The sequence below is a fragment of the Pelecanus crispus genome, chromosome 6, assembly GCF_030463565.1.
Source record: "Pelecanus crispus isolate bPelCri1 chromosome 6, bPelCri1.pri, whole genome shotgun sequence".
Taxonomy (NCBI): Eukaryota; Metazoa; Chordata; class Aves; order Pelecaniformes; family Pelecanidae; genus Pelecanus; species Pelecanus crispus.
Window position 1 is genome coordinate 47303266 of NC_134648.1, and position 26576 is coordinate 47329841.

The window sequence follows — 26576 nt, forward strand, 5'->3', positions numbered from 1 at the left end:
TTACTTTCATTAAAAATAATCCAGCCACCAAGCCAGGAAATATGAAATTACTACTCTACCCTTAATTGGTTTAGTGCTGGACTTGGTAGTGTTAGATTAATGGTTGGACTGGCTGATCTTAAAGGTCTTTTCCAACCTAAATGATTCTATGATTCTATGATTCTGTGATTCTATGATCTTGCGAAGGCACTCTCGGTTCCTGTAGAACCGTGTGGCTCAGAAACTGTGCTCACGGGCCGGGGTGTCTAGAGAGTCCAAGCAGCTATTTCAGCACCTCTGATGGCATGAAGCCGGATGTTTCTGCAAAATACTACGCTTCCAGCTCTACACTTCCAAGGAGCACATCTCGGCCTTGATCCTTAGGTTTCCTCCGTGCACCCTCATTTCCCTGCTGACCCGTATCTGTCTCGGAATACGGGATGAGCAAGAAAGCCGGGGACGCCGGCGTCGTCCTGCCCGGCTCTTTTGCGCATCTCTCCCGGGGGCCGGTGCCCCGTGCCGTGGCTGGGGCCGTGTTTATGCAAGCACGGGCGCCTCCGTCCCGCCCTAAGCCCACCTCCCGCGGCACGGCTGGAGGCGAAGCGGGGCCGGGGCCTGCCCCGCCGGGGCGGCCCTTCTCGGCGCGGGGGCGGGCGGCCGCCCCAGCCCGCCGGCGGGCACCGGCCCCAGCCCGCCGAGCAGCGGCCCCGCCGCCGCCGGTGCCGGCTTTTTGGCATCCCTAATCGCGGCTGGCCCCTGTGATTGGCTGCGCGGCTCTGACCCCGCTCGGGCTCCCGGCTGGGCGGATAAAAGGGGCCTGAGCCGGGGGCTCCCAGGCATTCCCGGAGCGGGCACCAGGGACCGCCGGCCGCAGCATGACGGGCAAAGCGGGCGCGGCGCTGGCCCCCAGCCTGCCCGGTAAGCCCAAGCCCGACGGCGCGGCCGCCGCCCCCGCCGCCGCGCCGCAGCCTCCTCCGCCGCCCCCCGCGGCGGGGGCCAAGCCCAGCTCCGGGCCCACCCCTCCCCGCTGCACCGGCTTCGGCATCCAGGAGATCCTGGGCTTGAATAAGGAGCCGCCGTCGCACCCTCGGGCCGCCCTGGACTCGCTGCCCGCCGGGCACCTGCTGGCGGCCCGCTCCGTGCTCAGCCCCGCCGGGGTGGGCGGCGTGGGCATGGGGCTGCTGGGCGCCGGCGGCATCCCCGGCTTCTACACCCAGCCCACCTTCCTGGAGGTGCTCTCCGACCCCCAGAGCGTCCATCTGCAGCCCCTGGCCCGGGCCCCCGGGCAGCTGGACAGCAGCCAGACGGCCAGCTCAGGTAGGCACGTCCCCGGCCCCCGGGGACCCCGCTGCGCCCCGCCAGCGCCGCCGCCCGCCCCCCAGCAGCGGCCGGCACCCGGCGCCCCGGCGGGAGGCCGCATGCCCGGCGGCGGGAAGGCGATTTCGTTTCGGTCCCGAGGAGGAGGAGAAGGGCGGGCGGGCGGGACCGCATCTTCCCCCCGTCCGGGGCTGCAGCCGCGGTCTGATGGCGCGGCCGGGGGCGCCCGGCCCGGGGATGCGCGGAGCCCCCGCGGAGCGACCCCCCCGCGGCCCCGGGGGCCGCCACTCGTTGCCGGCGAATTAGGGGCCGCTCGGCCTCCCTTTCCTAGACGGCAGCAGCCACCCGCAAACCCTGCCCGCAGGCCCCGCTCCCAGGCCGCCTCGGGTCCCCCCGGGACGGCGGGCAGCAGCGCCCGGTCCCGGCCCCGGGGGCAACCCCCAGCCTCCTCCCGGGAGCGGCCGGAGCCGTCCGGAGCGGCGCGGTGCCCCCGGCCCGGGCGGTGCCCGCCGCCCCCGCCCGCAGCACGGCCCGCCGGGCGGTGCGGCACCGGGGCCGGCGAGGCGCCGCGGGCCGGAGCGGGGCCGGAGCGGGGCCGGAGAGCGGGGCCGGCCCCGGCCCCCGCGGGGCGCAGCGGCGCGCATCGAAATGTGGGTCCCGGCTCCGTCCCCCGGCTGCTCCTTCGGGGCAAAGGCGACTTCGCCCTGCCCTTAGCACCCCCCGGCCGGGGCGCCCCTGGGGAGCGGGGGGCGGCGGGCAGGCACCAGCTCTTCCCGGGATTTTTGGTTTTTTTTTTCCTGGTAGCTCCATAAACCTCAATTTTTTCCTCCTCGCTCCGGTGTTTCTGCGGGGAAGTCCGGGATCCCCGGGCTGGGGCAGGCGGCCGCGGGTGCCCGGCCGCGGGGAGGGGGCTGCAGCTCCCCCATTTTCCTACGGTTTTGTTGAGCTTGCCGGCCTCTGCATTCTACCAGCGCGACAACAGCAGCCCCAGCAAACGACTCCGGGAGAGAGGGGCGAGAGCGAGAGCCCGGTCCCGGTCCGGAGCCTTCCCTGGGCGGGGGGGATCGCCCCAAGCGGCCCGGCCCGGGACCGGGACCGGGGGCAGCGCGGGGGCCGGGGCTGGGGCCGCGCCGGGCTGGAGGGAGCGGCCGGCGGCGGGCTCCGTCCGCGGCGCGATCGCAACGAAACCTTCGGCCGGAGCCGCCGGAGGGAGCGGAGCCACCGGGCCCGGTCCGGCCCTGCCCGGGGGTCCCCGGCGGGGAGGGAGCCCCAGCCCACGGCCGCTGCCTGTCTCTCCGCAGATTCCGAGGATGTCTCCTCCAGCGACCGGAAAATGTCCAAATCCTCCCTAAACCAGAGCAAGAAACGAAAGAAGAGGCGGCACAGGTAAGCGAGCGGCCGCCGCCCCGCCGGCTCCCGCCGCCCCCTCCCCAGGGCACCGGGCACCGGCAGCGCCGAGCCCCGCCGCCCCGGCCGGCCCGAGCCGCTCCGGCCGGAGCGAAATATCCCTCCCGGCACCGGCCGCCGGAGAGCCCCCGCGCCCCTGCCGCTTCTCCCCTGGGCCCTTTCCTTTTTTCTCCCCCTCCCGTCCAAAATAAATCGGATTTGGGGACGCGGGGGGGATCGGCCACAGGTGTAATTTTATTTAATATTTCTGGCTGCGGATCCAGGTATACCGAGCCGCAAACCCGAGCAGCCCGTGAGCATCTGGGCGGGATGCAGATCACCGGTGTTCAGGGGGAAAAGAATCATCAACCTGTCCGAAACTGAAGCAGTTAAATAATCAAAACCGTTCCGTGCTCTGCATATAGCGATCTTAATACTGGCTGTCAGCAAGGGACAATTTCTATCAGTGATTTAAATATTTTATTACTTATAAATAAATGTTTTGCCAATAGATTAAATAGTTGGGAATCAGACACAGCCTGCAGAGAAGCTGAAGAAGGCTGGAGAATTGCTTAAGGAAATGAAGATCCACTTTGGGAGGTCCGGAGGGAATTTGGTTTCCCCTTGGGAACGGTCAGGGTAGTAGACTTTGCCTGACTTCTCCCACAGTTAAAATGGAGTTGGGTTGTCTGCACCTTATAAACAGAAACGAAAAATCCCGTGCTGGGTTCTGGCATTGCTGTGGCCAGAGAGTCAGGACAAAGGAAGGCCAGACACCATCCACCGAGGGTGATTTAGGAATAATTAAATCAATCCTGCCATGTTGCAGGAAGGGTGGATTAAAAGATGCCCCGGTGAAAGCTTAGCAGGATGCGGGGTGGAAGGAGATGGACTATCCCAGGAGGTGTCCTGCTATTCGTGCAACAAGAGGCTTGGTCTGGAGGGCTCATCCCAAACCCAGGGTCCCTTCCCAGGCAAATGCTCCCAGTTTGGGTGCTCTGGAGTAAATACGGGTTTGTTTTCTTTGTGGACCAGACAGGACTGGGTGAAAACACAGCAGGGGCTGGTGTACAGGTCACAGTCTGGGTGGGAGGGAGGAAATGAAATTCAGATTCGTTTTATTTTCAGTTCTAGATGGAAACAAAGCTGCAACATTTAGCTGTAGTTGTATATTCTATACTAAATGGTTAAGACCTCTAGCTGTACCAGGAACAGGCTGGGAGATGAAAGGCCAGTAGTCTGCAGATATCTGCAGGATAGAAAAACCAAAAGGGAGAGTGGATTGTGTATTGCAAAAGAGACAGGGGCTACCCAGGGATGAGAGCTAGAAGGGGAAAACTTCAGCTGGATGTCAGGCAAAACCCTCCTGCTGGTGAGCCTTGCTGGGCTTCGGCGTTCTGCTCAGAGGAGGGTGGAGCGGAATGCTTGAAATCTAATCTGGATCAAAATTGGAATAATTTTTCCTGTGGTCTCAGAGAGAGAAAATACACGACTTAATGTGCCTCTGTGGTCCCTAGAGTTCACAGATTTGTCGGAGCTGAAGGAAAACTGTTTGAAAAGAGAATGGATTTAGGAGTGAATTTAAAGACGGATCTGATTGCAGGCAGGTCCCCTGCATTTGCATGCTGCTTTTGTTAGTAACGTTATTGATCTGGTGGAATCCTTTCAATTCTGAATAGTGGAGGATATTTCTGAGATTTTCTGTTTATACTCTCTGGAATTGTAGGGCTTTTCTGAAATTCGGATGTATTTTAGAAAAAGACTTTTTTTCCTCTTTCCTTTCCCCTTCTGGGAGCTACATGTTTCTTAGTTTGATAATATATTTATACATTTACTTTGAACAAAGGCTGCAATTTGTTGGGTTTTATTTTTTGCCATTGGAGTGTTGTTAGTTTCTATCGAAAATTATGTTTTGTGCACTAGCAGGGTCGGAGGGTGGGAGTTTTAACCCTCGGGGGAGTGGAAGTGGTCTGAGACCTCTCATCCATCCCCTGGAGAAGGGCTTTCATCCATCTCGGCTTTCCAGCTGCTGATTTTTCAATCTGGTTGTCCCAAACTGAGAACTGGCTGCACAGAGGCAGGTTGGGCTGCTGCCTGCCCAGGGCGGTCCAGGAGGATTTCCAGAGGATAATGGGGTAATGCAAACTGGCAGGGAGCAGCTAATGGGATATCGGAGTGGAAGCAACTGGAATGGAGCTGGCACTGGCTCTCGTAGGGAAAGACTGGTGAAAAGCAGTGGGGAGCAGAATGGATAAAACCTTTGGAGGATTCAGCCAATGCCCTGGGTTCCAGGGGAGGATTATTTGCTCATGGAGATTGAAGAGGCTAAGGACCAGCAGCTGGGGAAGGGCTCAGCACCTCTCCAGATGGGGTGCTCGGGGGATGCTGCTTTATCTCAGTGTGACTATCAAAGGGTTAAGAAACCTCTGGATGCAAGAGGAGGAGGGGGGTGGTTTTAAGCCAGGCCAGCAGTGCGCTCTCTTGTCAGAGGGGCGGTGAGGGATAGGGACACCCCCAGGATCCGCACAAGAGGCAGCAAAGTCTGAGATGTAAGACCAGCTGCCATGGCTGCTGATTGCAGGTGCTTGCTGCTGGGGAAGGACCGTCTCCAGAGGGAAGTCCCTAAAGGCAAGGTGATTTGTAACTGTATAAAGCGCTGTCTTCTGGCATTTTCCGGTTCTCCTTTCACCCTGGCACTTGACCTTTTGTGCACAGAAACGCAGGAGATGAGGGGAAAAGCTATGCGTTATCAGGTTACCCCGGTTTCTGTAGCTTCTGTGTCCATTTCTCTGACTCTTCATCATCTTTGCTTCTTCTCCTTATGTTTTTTGATCAAAGAGTTTTACTCCCCTCAGGACAATCTTCACATCCTACCAACTGGAGGAGCTGGAAAAGGCCTTCAATGAGGCCCACTATCCTGACGTATATGCTAGAGAGATGTTGGCCATGAAAACAGAGTTGCCAGAAGACAGGATACAGGTAATCATGTCTCTCGGACCCCCTTATCCTGCCCCTCTCAGCCGTGTTCATCCCTCCCTGAAGAAAAGGTAGTGGCATGGGAAGGCTGACATTGCTCTGAATAAACCTCCCCAGGCTGTCCACTCCCCTGCTCTTGATGCGTAGGTAGACAGATCAGCTCTCCTTGGCAGATTTGTATTTGGTGTTTGTATGTCAACATGTGCTGTGCGTGGTGTGTTGTACTGGTGATTTGGGGTGTGTATAACAGAGGGAATCCTACATCACTGAAGGGGAACTGGTGTACAGGGAAAGACCGCAGTGTTTTGAGGTCTTGGTGGTACAGGCAAGAAGAGAGCCTCCTGGAGACCGGGTCTGGATGGGCAGTGTGGGAGGGAAAGAGCTCATCTCTGCTCCTTTGGGCGCAGGAGGATGCGCAGGGGTGTCACAGGCAACTAGGACCACAGTGTGGGAATGGTGGGTGACTCCCAGTGAAGTGTTTGCACCGTCTCTGCACTTTCACTGCATTTGCCTCCTCAAGTGAAGCTTCCCTGGAAGTTTCTGGGGATAATTTTTTGTTAATGGTTTTTCATGTTTGGGGTTTAAATGCATGCCAGTCCTATTGTGCCACTGTGAGGAGGTAGGACGAGGCTGTGTGGAGTATCACTGCTGTGTGGTGAATCCTCCGTCAGTAAGGAACAGCTTGACCCACAGGGCTGTGCCAGCACCAACCTTTGGTGTGCACGGCAGCCAGTATGCAAGCAATCATTACAGCCCAAAAAGCCAGAGAAGACTTACAGCTGCTGTGTACAGCGTGGGAGGCACAGTGTGCTTGGACAGACCAAACGTGATGTTCACAAGGTTGGACTCCAGCAGCTTTTGCTGCCTCCCTCCTACCCATGCTCTGCTCCCGCCAGGTTGCCGCACAAGGCACAGGGCTGTAATGGCCAAGCCTTGAACCCATTTTTGCTGGTGCAGGTGATGTTTCGTTGCTGGCTGGGGGTTACACTGGCCTGGTTGCCTGCACAGTGGCAGTGGCTGCCTCTGTGTCTGGTGCATAGCAGTTTCTACAAGAGACATTGGCCTGAGTATCACATGATGTTGGGAGGGTCCAGGTTTCCCTGGTTCCTCCTTCTTCTCAGTCCCTCATGCATGCCCAGCACCCGTGGATCTATTCCTTCAGCCTGTGCTCGCTCTCTGCTGAAGAGATGGCCCAGGAGGCTGCTCCCTCATGGGTTTGGAAGGTAGCGCAGAGGGCACTTAGAAAGATAATTCTGATGCTGGAAGCTGCTGAGGCATGACCCTGTCCAGGGGTAGGGAGATCCTCCCAAACAAAAGTGCAGCCCTTTTTCCCTCAGTCCTGAGCCCCCCTCACCGCCTTCATTCTTGTGCTCAATCAAGAGTGACATTTTTATAACAGCAAGTTGTGCTTCTTATCCTGTTATGCTGGCAGGACTCCTGCTGACCTAAAAGCTTGCAGATAACCTGCATGCCTACAGGATTTCCACTGGTCTTCAGAAATAATGGCCCATCATCTGAAATCCTACATGATGCATTAGGATTTTGCTCTGAGAACAGGCCCTGGTGCTTTGCCTCCAGAGAGAGTGAGCTGGATAGAGGGTCAATTCTCCACTTGGCACCCTGTAGGACATCAAGTCAAGAGGGGAGAGACCTGTTGGGAGTTTAGTGTTGCCTGCACCCACCATCTGCTGCTGAGCTGGAAAGAAGATCCTTTGATTTCCTGTAAAGGGCCTTTTGAAAGAAGAGGTTCATCTAGTGGCACAGTATATGTTGAACTGCAGAGGCACCATTTTTCTGGCCAGAGCTGAAGGGCCTTCACTATGGGTGAGGTGGAGGGAAATGTTACGGCAGACAGTGCAGAGCTGGACACTGCATGTACTGCTTCAGCATCTGGAGCATCCTCCTAGTGTTGAGACTCAGTGTTTTATCTGATTTGGAAGTGAAGTAGTGGCTAACGTATCTTAGCTGTCACTGACTTGCTGCCAGCATGTCATTCCACAGCTGGCTAATGAACAACTGCCTACTCTTCCTGTACTGCAGAGTTTTTAAACCTAGGAGTGCTCCTTACTGTGACCCCTCTGCCCTAGAGATCAGGTTAGACTTGGACAGCAGAAGCACCCTGTGGTGTGGCTGTTCTGAACATCAGGTGTTGCTAATGGCACACGTATTCCAGGAGAAAGTGCTTGTGAGTAACACTTTTGCTCATCATGAAAGGGGAAATGATGAGAAATAGCAGAATTTCTGTGGCATCTGTGAGAGCATGAGCACCCTGCTAGGATGAGCATCAGGATCATGTAGGAGTCCCGAGCACCACTGATCTTTCCAATGGGTCAGCACCCAATCATCCCTTACCACATATTCTATGAAGTTTCCTTGTCCATACTTTTTTGTGTGTCACAAGCCATGACAAGATGATTCCCAGCCTTGGTCATGCTTCTTGATATTTCACCTCATGCTCCTTTTCAACTTTAGCCCCTTTTGTATGAGCCTAATTCTTTTCCCCTTGTTATGATATTCACACTCTTTAAATAAATCTAAGCTATTTCTTCTCCTGGCTGTCACTTTTGGTTTTCATCATCGCTTAAGCAAGCTGTGAGGATCTTTTCTGAAATCATTCTTCATAAATCACACACTAGTCTCTTACTCATGTGGTTGTTCTTCTATGAAGCCCATCCTGCCTGTCAGTCTTCCTGGAGATAAGGGACCACATGCCTACAGCTGCAAACCAGGTGTGTTCACAGCAGTTCAGCTAGACTTCTGAGTCCTTGCAGAAACAGCCTCGGATTAGCACTGGTCTACTTGCTTCCATATTTATTTCTTTCTATTTATAGAATCATAGAATCATTTAGGTTGGAAAAGACCTTTAAGATCATCCAGTCCAACCATTAACCTACACTACCAAGTCCACACTAAACCAATCAAGGGTAGACTAGACTAAACCATGTCCTGAAGTGCCACATCTACCCATTTTTTGAACACTTCCAGGGATGGTGACTCTACCACCTCTCTGGGCAGCCTGTTCCAATGCTTGACTACCCTTTCCATGAAAAAATTCTTCCTAATATCCAATATAAACCTCCCCTGGCGCAGCTTGAGCCCATTTCCTCTCGTCCTATCACTAACTACATGGGAGAAGAGACCAACACCCACCTCACTACAGCCTCCTTTCAGGCAGTTGTAGAGAGCGATAAGGTCTCCCCTCAGCCTCCTCTTCTCCAGACTAAACAATCCCAGTTCCCTCAGCCACTCCTCATAAGACCTGTGCTCCAGACCCTTCACCAGCTTTGTTGCCCTTCTCTGAACACGCTCCAGCACCTCAATGTCTTTCTTGTATTATCTAATTCAGTCACTTCAAGCTTTTTTTAAGACAGTTTTTTTTTTTTTTTTATCCTCAGAATTTTCCCTTCAGTGTTCTGGGTTTCATATGGCATTTTATTAACTTTGGCTAACAAGCATAATAATGGCCCTACCAGCTCTGACATTGGCAAGAGGTGGATGTTAGAGAAGAGTATGAGAGCAGGTATCTAGTGATACTTACTGAGTACTTTGACAGCCTCCTGGGATTTTGAACACATGTAAATATCTTAATATTCTGCAGCAAGAAGTTCTGCAGCAGAACTGCACAGATGAAATAAATCTTGCTTTGAATCTATTAGCATCATTTAATGCCCCTTGGAAGAGACAGATGACAATGAATCTATATTCCCTTCTTCATAATATTTATAATTTCATGTCATCGTATTTTTTTTTCCTTGCATGAGTTTCTAATTGCTCAAGGGAGCTTTGTATTTTTGCATTTTCATTGTAGCTTGCAGTTCCTCCCATCCTTCAACATTGTTCTCTCCCTCTTGTAGGTCATTAACGAAAGTGTTTTCTAAGATTGTTGAGAGCATCATATGCTGTGGGCTTTCACAGCATTTCATGTGGGTTCCCACTGGATCCACACCTAGGAGTGATATCTAGCCCTTATTTTCATTCATGGAATTATTTCTCAGGAGGTAGTAGTCAAAGAGAAAGTAAATCACCTATGAAATTCAATATGAAAGTGAAATTCAAAGACTGCAATTGAGAGAATGATATATAGGAACTGCTTGCATGTAAAACCTTCAACAGAACACTACAAATAGCCATCAGAGGCCAAGAAAGTTATTGGTTTGAGAGAACATTGAATTCAGGAAAAAATATTCAAATCCTCCATTTAAAGAGAAGATGAACATGTATTTTTTTTCAAGGCAGCACTCTTTCACATTGCATGCATCTTCCTCCTGTATTGAGCTGGCTGCTCCTGGAAGGAACATGAGCATCCTTGCATTGGGCAACGTGGGAAAAGAATTTAATTTTCCTAGTGAGACACTTTGCATAAGTCAGACCAGATGTCACTGTGGCCATTTTGCAAGATACTTGAAAAAGACTACGTTAATCAATGTATTTGAAAGAATGTTCAGAAGAGTTGAAGTGCTGCTATTAGAATAAACCCAGACCATTCTGTAAAATCCAGGTGAGGTAAGTAGATTCCTGCAGGGAAGTATATCCTTAATAGACAACTTGAAGTATTCAAAATGGCCTCAAGCTGACAAGTGTTCTGGCACCTGACTTAAATCAGTGTGTTTCTCATAACAGATGCTCTTAAGTGTAATGTGTAGATTTTAGATAAGTTATCCCTCTTGAATTTATTGTGACAGTTCCAAACTTTAAACACCAGTATCTACAATATTAAAGTTCATTAGCAGTTTCATTTGAGATTATTGAAATGACTATGTATGTTTGTCATTACAGTATGTCTTCTACTGATCAAAAAAATTGATTAATCAATTCAGTATTTCCAAAAAATAAGATCCTGACTGCCACTGTGGGGGACACTAGATTCACCTTTTAAGGGAACTAATCGATTAAAAAAGAGAATAAAAATGCTAAAAATTGTGAGTTCTTGTTGTTAAATGATTGTATGGTAATTACGTGGGTGAAGAATTTTGGGACAAATAAAATTGCTCACGTAAGCAAAAGGAACCCCAAGGAGATGCTGGTGCCATGTGTGAGGAGTGGGGATTGTCTGTGTGTCCAGCAAGTTTTGTCAGGCAGCTAAGAAGTCAATTTTGGCTAAAACCAAAACAAAGCCAACTAAAATTCTAATTGAAAATATATTGGTTTAGCTGCTATCAGATTAACACATTTCAGTATCACTGTATAGCCCTTTAGGAGTTGAATGGGGATGGAGGAATCAGGAGGGGTGGTCATTTGGAGGGAAGCATTCGTACCAAGAGTATTTTTCCAGAACAAGAGGCTTACCTTGCTTCAGTTTTGTGAAAACGTTCTGTATTTAGAGGCGAATGTAATTTGGAAAGGCCTGAGGAACCTGTATTGCACTGAGCAGGAGCTCAACCCACAGAGTTCCCTCAAGAAACATGATAGAAAGTGTGAAGGAAAAATTGGCTTTATGCAGCTTTAGCAGCCCTGGCTTCTCCCCCTCTCACCAGCTTTTCCTGCTTGCTGCACAGCATTGAATTGTAGTCCTAATCTGGAATGGGGATGATTGCTCCACGTAGTTGCTGACCATTCCTGAATCTGTGCCTGGAATGGCTGCCAAGGGATTTCTTAGTGCTGCAGGAAGTAGTGGTGATGTTGGTTTTTCTAAGCTCATACTTGTCACTATTCCTGTCAATAAGTGAGGACCCTTCTGTTCTTGCAAAAACTTTGGGTGACTCTCACACTTACAGGAGAGAAAGGCCAGCACAAGGCACAACGTTAGCGGGTTCCCACCCGTATCTCTATGCAGCACATTCACAAGATCATGTAGCTGGAGGGAAATTACCAGAGCAGTTAGGGTGGTTGGAGATAGATTACCAAGGTGATGGAGAAGCTGAAAGTGTTGCAGCTGTGTGAGCCAGCCATTTCAATATCTTAATTTTTTTAAGAACCCTGCAGACCCTGCAAGAAGTTAATCATGAAACAGAGCTGAGCAGCTAGTGCTGGCTACCTTTGCAAATAATTCCTGAGCACTGGGGCAAGCCACGGTAGTGTGATACCAGATAAGTGTCATTAACATCCCCTATGCTTTTAGAAATGAAGGAAGTGTACAAGTGAGAGTAATAAAACTAATCAAACTTACTGGCTTGGTGAGAATATTATTATGAGTGTTCCTCATGGCGTATGGTGCATCTCTGCCTCCATGTCTTTAATTGGTATGTGAGGAGTTCATCCACTTTGCTGCCTCTTCAATAACATGCTTGTTTAGTTGATCTAAATTCATATTAATTTCCATTTTTCAATTAAGAGTTGTTTAATTTGGCCCTTTCTGTAATGGAGTGTTTTCATTACCCTTTATCTAAGGCCCATTTTCAGTCCATGTGCTAGAACTTCGTTTACAAATTGATTACCAGAGCTGCAGACAGAGGGGCTGGGTGACGGGCAAGAGCAGGAGCCCAGGCAAGCCTTCCCAAAGGGATTACTGCCTGAAGAGTCTTACATCCTATGCCTTTGGACAGAGGAAGAAAATGTGGCAGGAGGCAGGAAGGAACATGGAGGGCCAGGAACATCTCTTCAGCTTACTGTGAAGTGGGGACTCTCCTTGTTGCTAGACCATGCAGGTTACCTGCCCAGCTTGTGGGATTTACGCTGGTACAGCTGGGGCTGTAGGTGCAGTTTAAAATGTGTTTTTTAGTGCAGAGATGGATGTATAGAGGTTTGACTATTTTATATACCCAGGTACCTTTTTACCCCTCCATGTTCAGTCCCTAAGTTGCTTCAGCTGCTGACCAATTTTCTAAATGGGACAGAAAAACAAATAAAAGCAAGCTTGCCTGTCCTTGCCTACTGCCTTGCCTGCACCTTGCAAGGTGTTTATGGTTGTCGCAGATTAAGGGACAGTGTGATTTTGGTGTGCTCCTCCACAGTATCGGGCAGGAAATGGGGCTTTGCAGTGACAGCTCCTTCCTTGTTCTCTCCATGGTTTGGAGATACCATCACCGAGCGTCAGATACCTTCAAGTGTTGGGGCACTTAAGCTCCCTGCGAGAGGAAAGACAGACAGGCAACATATTATGCTGTAGCCTATTTCTGTGGAGTGCCTTGGCAAAGACTTTCCCCATCATGGCAGGAGAATGAGGAATGGCTCTGCAGGCTTAATGCCAGGCTGTGACAACTCTTCCCTGCATTTATCCCCCTATTTTCTTAACAACAGCAGGTTAAAGGTAACACTTCTTTGAGTTAGCTTAGGCACTTCAGTTCCTCAATCGCTTAAGCTCTTCTGGAAATGCTACCCTAAATCCCTGTGCTGGGAACACTTGCATTCACTCCTTCTTTTAATGATGAACTTGCTTTTCTCTCTTCTGATACCACTGCAGTTTTTCCCAACTGATTTTAAAAAAAATAATTGGGCAGCCCAGCAAGTTCAATAGTTAATTCCCCTCCAGCCTTAGGATGCCTGGCAGAGGGACCAGCTGGTGGTTGTGTGTTCAGGTTTTCCTTTAATGACCCCTTATTACAAAGTTTTCCTCCTTTCCTGACTTTGAATAGAGATTTTTTTAACAGTTCAATAACACAGGCATTTTAGAGACGCAGTTAATTTACTCTCCCCTTTATTTCTTAATGGATCTATTTTTCTCTATAGTGTTTATCTTTTACCCTGATAGATCTCCACAAGTTGTTCTGATTCTTCTCTGGCAGCACGAACCTTCTCTGCCTTTTCATTGCCCTTCTTTGTGTGTGTTCTGCGAGCCAGGTTTTGCACAGGCCTGTGCAGTGTTGAGAAGTGTAGTCCTCAATAGACATACAGATGACCCTGGTCTCCACGTGAGGCTGGCAGGTCCTTCTGTGGAGCAGAAAATAGCAACTGAGTTGGAGAACAAACTGTTGCTACAATATCCTACAGCAAGGGTGGCTTCCAGAGACCACCTTCACCAGAGGCTGTGAGAAAGCATTATGTACTCTTCTGTCTACTCTGAGTGTCATTGCCCTGGGAGCAGCAAGAGATGTTCAGTTCTAGGACCTGCCTGGTGTGAGAAGCACGGTTTGCTCCCTACTTTCTGTTTCAGTGGGTTTCTGCTAGGCTCCCAACTGTCTGAGCAAAGGAAGCTCTGAAGGTTTGGCTGGTAGTTATTAGAGCTTTCAGCTGCGGCCTTCTCTCCAAATTCATAGCAGGGGAATGCAAGTGAAGCATTGCTTATACCTGGTCACCTTCCTATGACTTATATAAAAGCCCATGGCATGCATTTTGCTCATTTGTAAACATGGGGATTATGTCTAGAAGTAACCTACTGACTGACTCTAGCCTGGATGCTGCAGAGGACCTGCTACAACATGGATAAGCAGCAGCACTTTGCCAGGCTGGGTTGGCCCGTACCCATGTTGTTCAGCCAGGCCAGTGCAGCCAGGCTGCCCACCCATGCCTCTGGGAAGCTCTGGCTCACTTGCAGCTGCGGGGTCCACAGGGTATGCCACTGGGGGAAATACCTTCTCATCCGTGCTACTCTTTCCTCTCTAAAGGCACTGCTTGGGTCTCCCAGAGGGAGGCTGAACTGTGAGTGTTGCAGGGAAACAACCCCTTGGAAGGATCTAGCGAACTCATCCATGTAAATGTGCATGATGAGTTATCTGTGCCAGTCACTGCTCTTAGCCAGACGCGCCGGTGATGTCCATTCCAAGATAACTTGTTTTACGTGTTTCTGATATCTCTAGGTCCCTTCATATCTTTGGCCTCACTGCCATTCTTCCAACTCAGAGTCCCCCATGACTGTCCCTACAGCACCCTGACATTTGTTAGTTGACTGGATCAACTAGTTGAGCTTATATGGTGACCATGACTGAGATCAAGGCTTCAGTGGCTAAGTGACAACTGAGGGAGGGCCCCTGCCTCGAAGAGCTTAGCTTGGGTGGACTAAGCATGGGGGATACCTGGGCATGTCCTGGTGAGCTCAGATGTGCTGCCCTGGTGCAAGCAGCATCCACGAGCAGGTTGTGCGTTGCCAGCTCTGCAGGTCACACCATTAGCTGTGCTGTGCACTAGCCCAAGCTGACAATGGCAGCTGCAGGCATCAGTGGCACAGCAGCAGCCAGTGCCTGGAGCATGAGTCTTCTGCAGCTGTAAGGTGTCATGTGAAAACTCCTGGAGTCATGAATTACCCAAAGAAGGTTAAGGGTACACAGAGCTGAAGAACACGTTAGAGCCAGGAGCAGACACGTGGTAGGAGTAGAGCGCTGAAGGGCCACCCTGGTGCAGCCAACATAACTTCCAGTCCTGACCTCTTGGGTGGCGGTCAGGGGACAGACTGCTGTTCTGGCCTGCTCCTTGGCTCTGGCGGTCCTCCTCCTTCCCCAGATTCAAGAGAGCCCGGTGAAGGATTTGCTGAGGTTGGGTGATCAGATATCTCTTATTGCCTGAGGCAAGGAATTAGAAACACCGTCCTTACCATGTATCTTCCTAAGGGAAGATTGTAAAGGACTGCAACTTTCTCCTTTTGGTGCTCAGCCCAAGCTGCTGCATCGAAACCTACAACAACATGTTACAACGTTTTACAATACGTAACACGTTTCCGTAGATATCTTCCAGCTAATGCTTCAACTCACCAAGAGTTCCTGTGCATTGGTGAGCCCACGTTGTAGCCCTCAGTGTGGGTACTGCAGGCTGTCCCCACGCACACAGGGATGGGCTTGAACCTTATCTCAGGAAATGGTGGGCACCAGGTAGTGCTGCAGACACCATCTCCTGCTGGTGCACGGCCTCTGGCTCCTGCATTTTTTTCTGGAGAAGGCCAGAGCACAACTTTGTCCTGCTCTGTGTGTACTGATAAAAGAAAGGGCAACATGCAGCTGCTTCTGGCATGCAAGGGGCAGCCCCAGAGCACAGGCAGCACTCCACATCCCTGAGGAAGGCTGGCATCCCAAGGTCTGGTTTTGGTGCCCATTGAAAGGCACCATGAAGGGCATGTGACATTTCTCCTCTGACTGCCCTCACTTGCCTTGCTCTAACATGAAGGTGATAATATGGTGTGTCCCTGCATTGCATATGGATGTTTATGAAGACCTATGCCAGGGTTTCCTCTGTGCCAGAGGACCTGAAGAGCGGTGTTAGTGGGGGAAACAGAGGCAAAATTAAATTATACAGGCAGGATTGCCGCTTGGTTAATGGAGCAAGGAATGGTGAGCACCCAAAGGATGGACGTGCAGTATCACCCTTTGTGTCAATGACAAATGTCTCCCTGGGTTTGTGTGGACTAGGATGATGGGCACATTCTTGCCAGGTTTCCCATGACTATCGTGCATCCACGACCCTGGTGTTTTTCCTGTTTTTCAATCAGCATGTTAGGAAAAGAGGAATCTGGGTGTTTATCTGCCATGTCCCAGCATCTGGCAGCCTATATGGAGCTGTAGCTCTAGCTAAGCTGCTGGTCAGCTGGCATCATGGTCTAGCCATGATGAAGTCAATGTCTCGGGGATGCATTTGCTGTGCAGATGTGTTGCACAGATCGAGTGTGCTGAACCACTGATTTCACTATACCTACCATGCACATCATGTGCACACTTGTTTTTCTTTGGGAAAGATGGGAGCCCTGCACCTGATGAAGTTCACTACTTTTTGAAGGTTACAAGTGAGAAAACATGTCACCACATGAGGTGGCAAGGCCAGGTGAAAACCCCAGATTTGCCAAGGGGACACAGTTTAAGACATGTTCCCTGGTCAAGAAGGATTTTACAGCTTTGGCTGTGTAAGTCAGATAAATTACAACATGTAGCTACATTTGGCCCATGTAATGCTTTTAAGGGTAGGATTCAGAGGCAGGCCTGGCCTGCAGGACTGGGGGCATGGTAATAGCATGTACATTTTTGGTGAGTGCCATATTGAGCCCGTATTCAATGTGTGCCCTGTGCCAGTTTAGCTTAAAGGAGACCCAAGCTTGGATGAACCATCATGTCTTTGCTTGAGAGGGATGAGTACCATCTCACAGATCGTCTCAGTACGTCTGGTTGGACCTGTTAGCTGAGTTGGTCGGACATGACTCCAGCTATTACCAGGAAGGGCTCTTGTCATGCTGCACATGGGAATTTCTCTTTCTAATGTGAGCTCAGAAAGCTCTTTCCCAGTGTTTAGTAAGAGGAGGGATGATGAGTCCTGCGATCAGCCATGCAGCCCATGTGCAACCTTTACTGCTCTCATTTAACTTCATACCCACTTTACACCAGCCATAGAAAGTGATGTCACTATAAACAGTGCCAATAATTTTGACATTACATTTGAAAAGACAGCAATAAACCATTTCCAGCCTTACACAAGTGGTGCAGTCTCCACCAGCAGCCTGGGGACAGGAAGCTTTCCTGGGGTGATCACTACAGGGGAGGGATTTGGGGAAGCCCCAGGACCCAGTCAGACCTTACACTCTTGTGGCAGTTCATTGTAAAGCCCCAGGGCCTGTGGGTGCAAATGGGGACCTGCACTGAGGAAGATATGAGGTTATTATTTGCAGTGCTCACATCCTCAGATTGAACCCAGCCAGGGCCACTGGCACTGTCCAAATGAAGGTGAGGACGTTGCTATTTTTTCAGGGGAGGTTTTCATTTTGACAGCTTCATTGTAGAGTGTTGGGTTGGAAAGGAAGAAGGTAGAAAAGGAGATGTGGAGTTGTCAGGAGGAACTGAGTGCTAAGATGACAGCAGGGCCCCAGGCATGGAGGTAAGCTAGAGGTGTTCTCTGGTCTGCAGCTGTAGCCACCAAAGGGCTTCAAGTGGGGAATTGACATGATTTTAGGAGCAGCATTCTGCTGTGAGGGGTATAGCAGGCCTGACCAGGTTTTTCTAGTCCAGGAGAGGGGAAACCAGTATGAAGAGCTTGCACTGAGGAACAGAGCTTCTCTGTGCCGATGCTTTGCTGTCCATACAGTAAAGTGACAGGATCAGTCCAGAGCAACATGGTGGGGAAAGGGACATAAGCAACTACAGGGTGTTGGTGTTGATATCTGGATGTTTCCCAAGGCAGTAAATGCCACAGAGGGAAGAGATCTGGTGGACGAACATGAGAAGTTCAGCATCTGCACAGTTCAGCCCAAGATGGCTGCATCCCTGGGAGATGAGTGTGGTGCTGGATGGACATGAGTGTGTTGGGTCAGAAAGCCATCAGCACCATCATCTCAGGTGGGATGATGGCAGAGGATTACAACCCAAGGCAATGTCACAGGAGACCTCCAGAAAGCTCCTAGGCTGCCAGGCTGGGGAGAATAGGGTTCCTCTGCTGTGTCCTCACTTGAAGAGCTCAGTATCAGAAATGGCTTCTTTGCAGGAATTGTACAGAGTGACAGTTCAGCTCCCTAAAGCTGAAGGTTTGTGCCAGGGAAATTGTCAGAGAGCAAAGAAGATATGCCTGTTAGTCTGTGGGCGGGGGGGATGGTCTCAGTGTTGATGCTTGGCGGGGACTTGGTATTTTGTCCCTTGCTGGTTTGCCAACAGCCATGTACGGCTGCTCCCCACAGCCTGGCAAAGGCATGTGCTGGGGAGGCGGGTGCTGGCGTGTCTGTGTGTCTGTGCATATGTGGACGTGCATTTGCTTGTGGCCATCTAGTGGACATTTCAGCATGCACTGCATTGGGCTGGGACCATCTTGTGGTCCATACAGCTTATTACTTGAAAGGCCCCTGTTGAAATGCTACGTCAAAGGCAGTATGTGAGATCTGGTGAAGCAAAAATTCCCTGTTATCTAGTCTGGAATTTTCCTTGAAGAGATGAGGAATGCTTGGGCAGAGAAAATAACTTTTTTAATTAGACAAAGAAAGGTCACTACCTGTTCTCCTGCCTGTGTGCCCCAGCTTGGAAAGTAGCGGCCAATAAAATGAGTGTAACCAGTGAAAATTTTATGTTGAAACAATACAGAAACAATACACAGTAACACCCTAGACACCTTAAAATATCCCTTTGCTAATTCAGACTCCTGGCTCATGGCCAACCTCAGGGAGATTTCTCTCTTTAGCACACAATGATTCAGGAGTTGATTAGGTAAACAAACTAACTAATATGATGAATGCGGATAACAAGGACACATTGAGTCTCATGTCCCTTTGCAAAATGAGAGATTCCTCCTACTACAATTTGCTCTTCTGCATCATCAATAATCTGAAGAAGTATCGGTCATCATTTCTGATTCAGAAGAGGCAACTGGCGAGAATAACCTTGCCAGTCTTGACTCCAAAACGTTGCAACCCTGTGGTCAAGCACAGAGTGCCTGAACTTTTACTGCTTTGGGCTGTGGGCACTGAGGGTAAGAATTAGGTGATGATTAAAGTTAGAAACATCCCCATTTATAAAGCTTTGCAATACTGCTGATTTTGGTAAGGGGGCTTCAGGAGAACAGGCATGTAGAACAAGGATCCAGAAGATAACACTGAAGGTGCTGGTGTTTGCAGTGCTATCTTGGTTCATAGGCTGTGGCTGTGTCATGAACACAGATTTGTGAATCCTGCTGACTATGTTAATTTGTCGTGAATGAGTGACTTTTTACACAGTTTGATTTAGTAGCAGTTTAGAAGTTACTTGTGGCAAACTGCAGGATTTGATTGTGATATTTTAATAGCACTCAGTCATCAGTGATTGACAAAGTGATTAGACAAAATTAATCAAAACAGCAACTTAGTTAAAGATTCAAAGATGACAAGGTTCACTCTATTACTACATAGAAGAAGTGCATAAAGGAAAATTAAGTTACACTGAGTTGGAATGATTCACAGAGAGATTGTGGATGCAGGGGATAAGGAGGACCCTCCTGTTGAGTCATGAGGTTCAGAATAGACCCCCTTGCTTTCTAAACTCCTTTTCAGAGAGGAGTCTAGGTGCGGCTCGGTCCAATCTTAGTCTCAGACTTGGTCGACGGTTTATGTGAATAAGGATAATACATATATGTGTATATTTAGCAACAATATAAGACTCACTTTGTAATTAAATCATACATCTACAGCCTACTTAAATTGATTCACACATGCATACACACAGACATTAATACATATATATATATTTATATACATATATACATAAAGGTATACCTGTTAAAAATTCCCCTTGAGTTCAGTGAAATATTCACATCAAATGTCTTGGCATTTCTCAGTGGGTGAGGGTTGAGTGTCAAGGAGTGAAGGGTTTCAGCCCAGGCTCCGCTGTCAGTCTTCAGCAATGGACCTCTGATTTTAGCAAACTTTAAGAGTTTGCTAGCTCTGAGAGGAGTCCCACTCAGAGGGAGGTGCTGGTGCACCCCACTGCGGTCCAGGAGAGCTCAAAGAGCCTCCCTTAGGACTGCTGTTTTATAGGCTGGTGAGATGATTGGCTTTAGTCATCAGTAACTTTCCATCTGAGCCACAATCTGGGTCAGTAATTACTGGAATTCCAGTAGTGATGATACCGCTCCACTCAGTTATGTTTCAAGGCTGTCAGGGGTAAATGACTGTTCTCGCTCCCCACATCAACCATGTGGGAGTTTCTGGTACAGTTAAGGGGCGCCAAACTGACCAACTCACTACACAAAGGCTGCGTTCTGGCAGGAATTCCTGAAGTCATAAAGCAGTTGAAGAGAGAAAACATGGTGGTGGGGATGCACCACCACAGGATGCTCTTGGAGGAAACAGTGTCAGTGTCATGTGCCCAGTAGGGTTAGAGAGTGTGTGATGCTCAGCTCTGATCGAATGATAGGATTGAGTTGATGGGCAGATCCTCTCTGAGTGAGGTGTTATGTTACCACCGTCTATTTGCCTTCTTCATATTGAGACCAGGTTTTGCAAGGTGATGGGTTTTGGTCTTGCAGCTTTTCTATGCCTAGAGGACCAATGCCCATGGACATGGAAGAGCCTGCAGTTTCTGCAGGGTGTGCAGGCATACCCAACTTGCCATGTGCAATGTGCAGTGAGCATCATCTTATCCTGCTGCCGGTGCACAGAGGGTGTCCGGCAGCCTTGCAAGAGGCATGCTTGGCTGCTGCCCCCAACTCAGCCATGGTAGTGACCACCCCAGATCCAGCCCTTGGTGTGCCAAGGGTGGCACTTGTGGAGCCTCAGGAGTAGTCCAGGAGAGGCCTGTGGGCTGCTAAACAGCAAATGTGCATACATGGGCTGACCACAGATGCTAAAGCATCTGGCGGATAACAAGACAAACCTGTCCTCTTTACTCTGTTGTCCATTTTTTGAGGATAGCATTCCTGGAACCAGCTTCCCATGTTTCACAGAGGGTGCTTGTGTGATAATAAAAAGCTGTAAATCATTTTAAGATGCCCAAAAGACACTTCTGCACATCAGATTGTGATAGCTTTGCACAAACATCTGACACGCTTCAGTCTAAAATTAATCAGGGGTTTTCACCACTGCTCATGAAGTGTGGAAGCATGAACACAATCTTTTCACCATACCCTGGACTGTGCAATGGAGAACCAGATGAAAGCAAGTGAGAAGGAAAGTGCGTGGTACACAGCCACATCAATAAAGCATTTCACAAAGCTGAGCCCATCCACATGCTGGGAAAGGTCAAGAGGAAACGTGGACAAACCTAAACATTGCTTGAAGCGGAGCTTGAAACTGAATTTTACAGAGCTGGACGAAGTTGTAAAGTAGATATCTTCCAGCAAAGACAACAAGCAGCCAAAGAAGACACAGAATACCAAAACCACAAGTAAACGTAAGTGTAAGGGTGAAACCCTCTCCAGGAAAAGTGAGGTGCCAATAACAAATAACTGCATATTTGGAAGTTGTGTCTGATGTACCAACACAGCTGAAAATACCTCAGAATTACTGAAAGTGGTGTGTAATTCAGCTCAGAATCAAGGCACAGGAGAATTTTGGTAATATCAAGAAATTTGAAGAAAGCAGTGAGATCTTCTTGCAGAAGAAAGTCCCACTGATGGAGCCATCTGAATGAGGACAAAAACCCAAGAACAGGACACAGGGAATAATTCTGCTGATCTGAAATGGCATTGGGGGCTGCCAGTGCCGTGCTGGAGCTCCTTCCTCCGTGTTCCTCAGGACAGGCATGTGGCAGAGGTACTGGGCCAGGGTCTGATCCCAGCAATATTCAGTATTGAGCACCATTGGTTTCACTCAGCTTCATGCCTGAGATGAAGATATGGTTCCTGGTATTAAAGCAAGATGGTCAGTCTTCCCAATTTCTGTTCTGCTAGAAATGCTGGGATTTCAAAGTTTCCTTTTTCCTAGTCAAAACCAAGAGGAAGTTCCCATCAGATGAAAAAAATTGGTTTGGGAAATCTCAGAGTGATCTTACTGAGGTGTTGATGTCATTTTGACTTTCCCATTTGGCTTTAAAGCATAGATTTTGCATGTCTTAGGCAGCTGAGATTAAAATACAGCATTCAGAAGAAAGACATAGATACTTTTGATTACACTTCTACTGGCCGGATGCAGTTTTTCCTGTGTGATTGAATCAGCATTTTTTGATTGAAATTTTTCTACCAGCTCTAGTCAAAACTGGGCTGCCAGCTGGCAAAGCTTCTGCTGGCTCCGGCATTTGCGTGGCCCTGCCATGGGAAAGGGGATGCTCCAGGGCAGCAGGTTTAGTGGCAGCGGGCAGCACTGGGGCAGGCTGAGACCTGGCCAGGGAGAAGGGCAGGGGGAGCATGAGGCACGGGGGAAGATGTTTGGGGCATCAAGGCAGGAGGGAAGGGAAAGGGAGAGGTGGTAGAAGCATCAGTGAAGAGGCACCTGGATAAAAGATGATTGAGGAGAGTTTAAGAAGTTGCCCACTTGGTACTTGATGGAAAAACCTGTTCCTGGCTGTGATCCCTAGGTGTGGCAACTGGTGACAAAAACAGCTGTGCACAGCCAAGCCCTGCAAGCCGCTCTGGGTACATGGAAAGGTGTCACTGCAGCCCAGAACCAAGGCAGATTTACAGGCGCGGGCTCTTGGGTTGTGCAGGAATTTCTCCCTGAAGCCAAGGGAGATACAGAGGAGGTCTGCGGCGAGGGATGTAACTGTACTGATTTATCCAGGGCTGAACAGGCAGGATCCCTCTCCTGGCCCCGGTGGGTTGGGCTGCCCCCTCGCAGCATGGAGGTGTTGGGGGTGGGTGCCCCGCCACCCCAGTCTGGTGGGTGAGAAGGAACCCTAGGGGTTTGTGCTGAGGTTGGAGAGGGAGTGACCCAGACCCCTCCAGCTCTGCCCTCTGGGCTCTGGGAGTGGGAGGAGCGTGTGGCCTGGAGTGAGGAACCCTGCCAACATCCTGCTGACCGCTGGACTGAGCAAACCCGTGTGTCACGCAGGGATTGGGGAGCCGGCAGAGAGAGGAAGCTGTGCACCCCTGAGGGTCCTTGCTCAGGCCCCGGTGGATTCGCAGCCATCCATGGTCCAGGGGTTACGTATCGGCAGTATGAAAGTGTAAATCAGACTGTTTATCATGCAGAGGAGGTGACGTGTGGTGAAGCAGCCTGGCTGTAAAATCCCCACTGACATGCACGGAGTGTCTTCTGCTGGGAGAAGCTGGGATCACAGCTGCTGGGACCACCACCCCACTCGCCCCGCAGAGCTCCCTGCGGGGCCAGGCTGGCCGGACTCCCAGGAATGGCCAAGCCACCAGCCTACCCTGCAGCTCTGTCCCCGTAAGGCTTCGGTGCTGGGCAGTTCCCCTCTGCACACACAGAAGCAGCGAGCTTGCCTTGCCAGCTGAGAGCAAGACATCACTCCGCGGCATCACTCGTGGTCCCCACGGCAGAACTGGGGGTCTGCCCCAGTCCCCCAGTGCTCCCCGCTGCAGTCTGAGCTCCCCCATGGCTACGGGCGGTGGGGACAAGAGAGGGTTAAGCTGTCAGCTCTGTAATGTTAAACAGGTGTCAAAGGCACCTCCATATATCTGCAGATTGAAATCAAATTCTTTGCAGTATAAAAAGATAAATTACCCAGGCGATTCCCGCCTCATCCCACTCATCAGGCCAGCGCCAGACGGCAAGCAATTTTTTTTTTTAATGTGCTAACGACCTAATCAAGCAATCAAGTCGGAGAAGATTGCGGAGTGACCCCGAGCATCCATCTGCCAGCGAGACCCCACCATTCATTTCCATTCTGCCGTGTACTTTCTGGGAAAGGGAGGGAAAAAAATAGAAAAGGAAAAAAAAAATCCTAAACAAATTAACACCCAATTTTCTGTGAGTCTAATTAGTTAAATGAGGAGGTGTTTGGGGTGTCCGCGGGGAGGGAGGGGCTGCCTCTCGGAGAGGGGCCTGGTAACTCCATGGCATTAATTAGCGCAGGTCAATGGCGTGGTTCCCTGGGGACCAGCTGCTTTAATTTCCCGTGATATTTCAGTGCCTGAGGCCCATCGATTCAAACTGAAATTAACTTATTTTTCAATCAGGCCTGGGCTGCCCCTGGGGCTGACTCTTCCTTTGCCTCCTTCTGAATAGACCTCGAGCAATTTTTCATCTAAAGCTGATGCCTCTGCTCGGCGGGAAGGGAGGGGAGCTGGGGAGGGAGGAGGGCAAGGGAGACAAGAGGAATGGAAATCGGAGAGAGAGCGCTAATAGATTTCTGCGAGCATCCCCCCTCCCGCCACCACCACCCGCCTCTCTGCTGGCTGCCCCTCAGGTCACAGCTCAGAGATTATTCTGCCAATTTTCTGAGAAGATGAGGGGCTTTTCAAACTGGGAATTCAGGGCGAAGCGCACGGATCAGCTTCCCCCTTCTCCCGCCTCTCCGGAGCATCCGCCCCCAGCCCAGCCCTCCCTGCAGGCACTGCTGCCTGCAGCCCTATGCCGCAGCTCAGACACCCAGTAAATAATGAAAGAAAATCCCAGGCACGAGAGCCAAAAGCCGCTAGAAAAAGACACCACGATGGCAAATTAATTACATCCTGCGGAGAGGGATGGGACCTGCTCTCATGCTTGGCCCTCATTGCTCCTGCAAGGGAGGGAGGGAGAGATACCCAGTGCTGCTGCATGGGGGAAGAGGTCGCAGTGCTTTTGGGATGAGCACCAACGTGTCTGCCTTCAACCTGCTGCACAAGCACACGTGTGTTCCCATGCGGGAAGGGGACTGACACACCTTCTCCCCCCAAAAAACGCATGTCCCTCCTTGTCACCTGCCCCAGGTTTGGTTCCAGAACCGCCGGGCCAAATGGCGGAAGAGGGAGAAGTGCTGGGGCAGGAGCAGCGTGATGGCTGAGTACGGGCTCTACGGTGCCATGGTGCGTCACTCCATCCCACTGCCCGAATCCATCCTCAAGTCTGCCAAGGATGGCATCATGGAGTCCTGCGCCCCTTGGCTCCTGGGTAAGAGAGCAGCTGCCTTCATGGGAGATGGCAAGCGGGTTGTGATGAAGTGGGGGGATGCAAGGAAGAAACTGGAGCCATGTTGAAAACACATTTGGAGGCCGGCGGGGGAAGGTCCTCCTGTCTCGCTGCCCTCCAGCCCCCATCCCCTAGCTGCCCTCATCAATAGGGTCTGACCACTCATCCCAAATCTTTGCTGGTCCTTGGATCCTGACCTGCAGGATCTGGCCAGGGCAGGAGGAATTTGCCCCCCATGCTCAGGCTGGTGTTAGCCTTCGACTCCTGTGGCACGAGCAACCCTCGTGTCCAGCCCTGGTGCAGGGGTTCTGACCCTTGTCCAAGGCAGGACGTCATCCCGGTCTGAATCCCCCAGCCCCATGATGCTGTGTGGGGTGCTGGGACCCCCAAATGCGCTCTCCTTGCCCCAAGTCCCGGGGGAACATGCTGCTGCCTCCTCCTGCTCTGGGCACCTGGGGGAGCTGCATTCCTGCCTGGTTTCGCTTGGTTTTCTGTGCAGACATGGAGGTGACAGCTACCCTGATATGCGCCTGCTGTTTGCTTCCTGCTTTCTGACCTTTTAGGCTGATTCTGCCCCAAAACTAGTGTCTGGCATCTTGACAATGGGCTGTCCTGTGCTTCTATCTGTGTCAAACTGAGAGAGGCAGAAGGGTGGGTTGTGTGAGGAGCGGGTTGATACAGGAATAGGCAATGGGGAATCTCCCGCCCCAGCCTCGGTGAAGCTCAGACAACTGTGCTGCTGTCTGAGACCCTCATCCCCATGCGGAGATAAGTTAGCTTTAGGTTCACAAAAAGAAATGAAGGGGAGAGTAATTATAGACCTTTGGGGGCAGCCCCGAGGCCACGGATGCCGGGGCTGGGCTGCCCCAGCAGGCAGCTGCCTTGCCTGGGCTGCCCTCGCGCGGGGGCCAGAGCGAGCGGCTGGCCGTGACTGCTGCGTGAAGCGAGGGTTTCTGCTTTTCCTTAATTCTGGCCTCTCTTTATCTTTGCTGTTTTCAGTTCAAGATGGCTTTCCCATGCCCAGGCGCTTTTCTAAACCCGAATACCAACAATTCTTTTTAGGGATGCACAAAAAGTCTCTGGAGGCAGCGGCTGAGGCGGGGAGGAAGACGGAGGTGGAGCGCCAGGCCCTGCCCAAGCTTGACAAGGGTGACAAGGAAGAGAGGGGCCCGGATTCCAAAACCACCATTTCCCAGGAGGAACTGAGAGAAAACAGCATTGCCGCCCTCAGGGCCAAAGCTCAGGAGCACAGCACCAAAGTCCTGGGGACCATCGCCGGGGACACCCCGGCCCCAGGCAGGAAGCCAGAGACAGGAGAGGAGGCGGCAGCGGCGGAGGATGAGAGACAGACAGAGAAGTTGAACTCGTCGCAGAAGGAGGAGAAGCTGATCTAGGCGGGGGAAGAGGTGGCGGAAGCCAGCCCCGACAGACACTGTGTCCTCCGGGGGCCATGTGCCCCCTTGGACTGCCAGGCGCCCCCGGCCGCCCCTGTCCCGGGGAGCGGAGCCCCAGTCTCTGCGTTTGGGGCTGCCTGGCAGGGGTGCCCCCCGCCTGCTCCCCTCGAGCGTACCCCTGCCCCTCGCTCCTCTGCCCCACCGGGCCTTCCTCACCCCCCCACCCATTCCTCTTGGGGGACCAGGAAGTGTCCCATCATTGTCGCCACCCGAGAGGACAC

General features: G+C 51.1%; 1 protein-coding gene across 1 annotated transcript; it reads left to right on the plus strand.

Moving 5' to 3' along the window:
• Positions 1 to 854: 854 nt before the first annotated feature.
• On the plus strand, positions 855 to 26295 carry VSX2 (visual system homeobox 2). The gene is made up of 5 exons (XM_075713153.1): positions 855 to 1296; positions 2598 to 2682; positions 5538 to 5661; positions 24703 to 24883; positions 25964 to 26295. The coding sequence occupies exons 1-5, from the start codon at positions 855 to 857 to the stop codon at positions 26293 to 26295; spliced, it is 1164 nt and encodes a 387-aa protein (XP_075569268.1).
• Positions 26296 to 26576: the final 281 nt, after the last annotated feature.

Excerpts from the sequence above, each read along its gene's own strand:
- VSX2 (XM_075713153.1), top strand. The coding sequence starts at position 855 with ATGACGGGCAAAGCGGGCGCGGCGCTGGCCCCCAGCCTGCCCGGTAAG. Across the intron at positions 1,297-2,597 it reads CAGCCAGACGGCCAGCTCAG|ATTCCGAGGATGTCTCCTCC; the intron begins GTAGGCACGTCC and ends GTCTCTCCGCAG. Across the intron at positions 24,884-25,963 it reads CTGCGCCCCTTGGCTCCTGG|GGATGCACAAAAAGTCTCTG; the intron begins GTAAGAGAGCAG and ends AATTCTTTTTAG.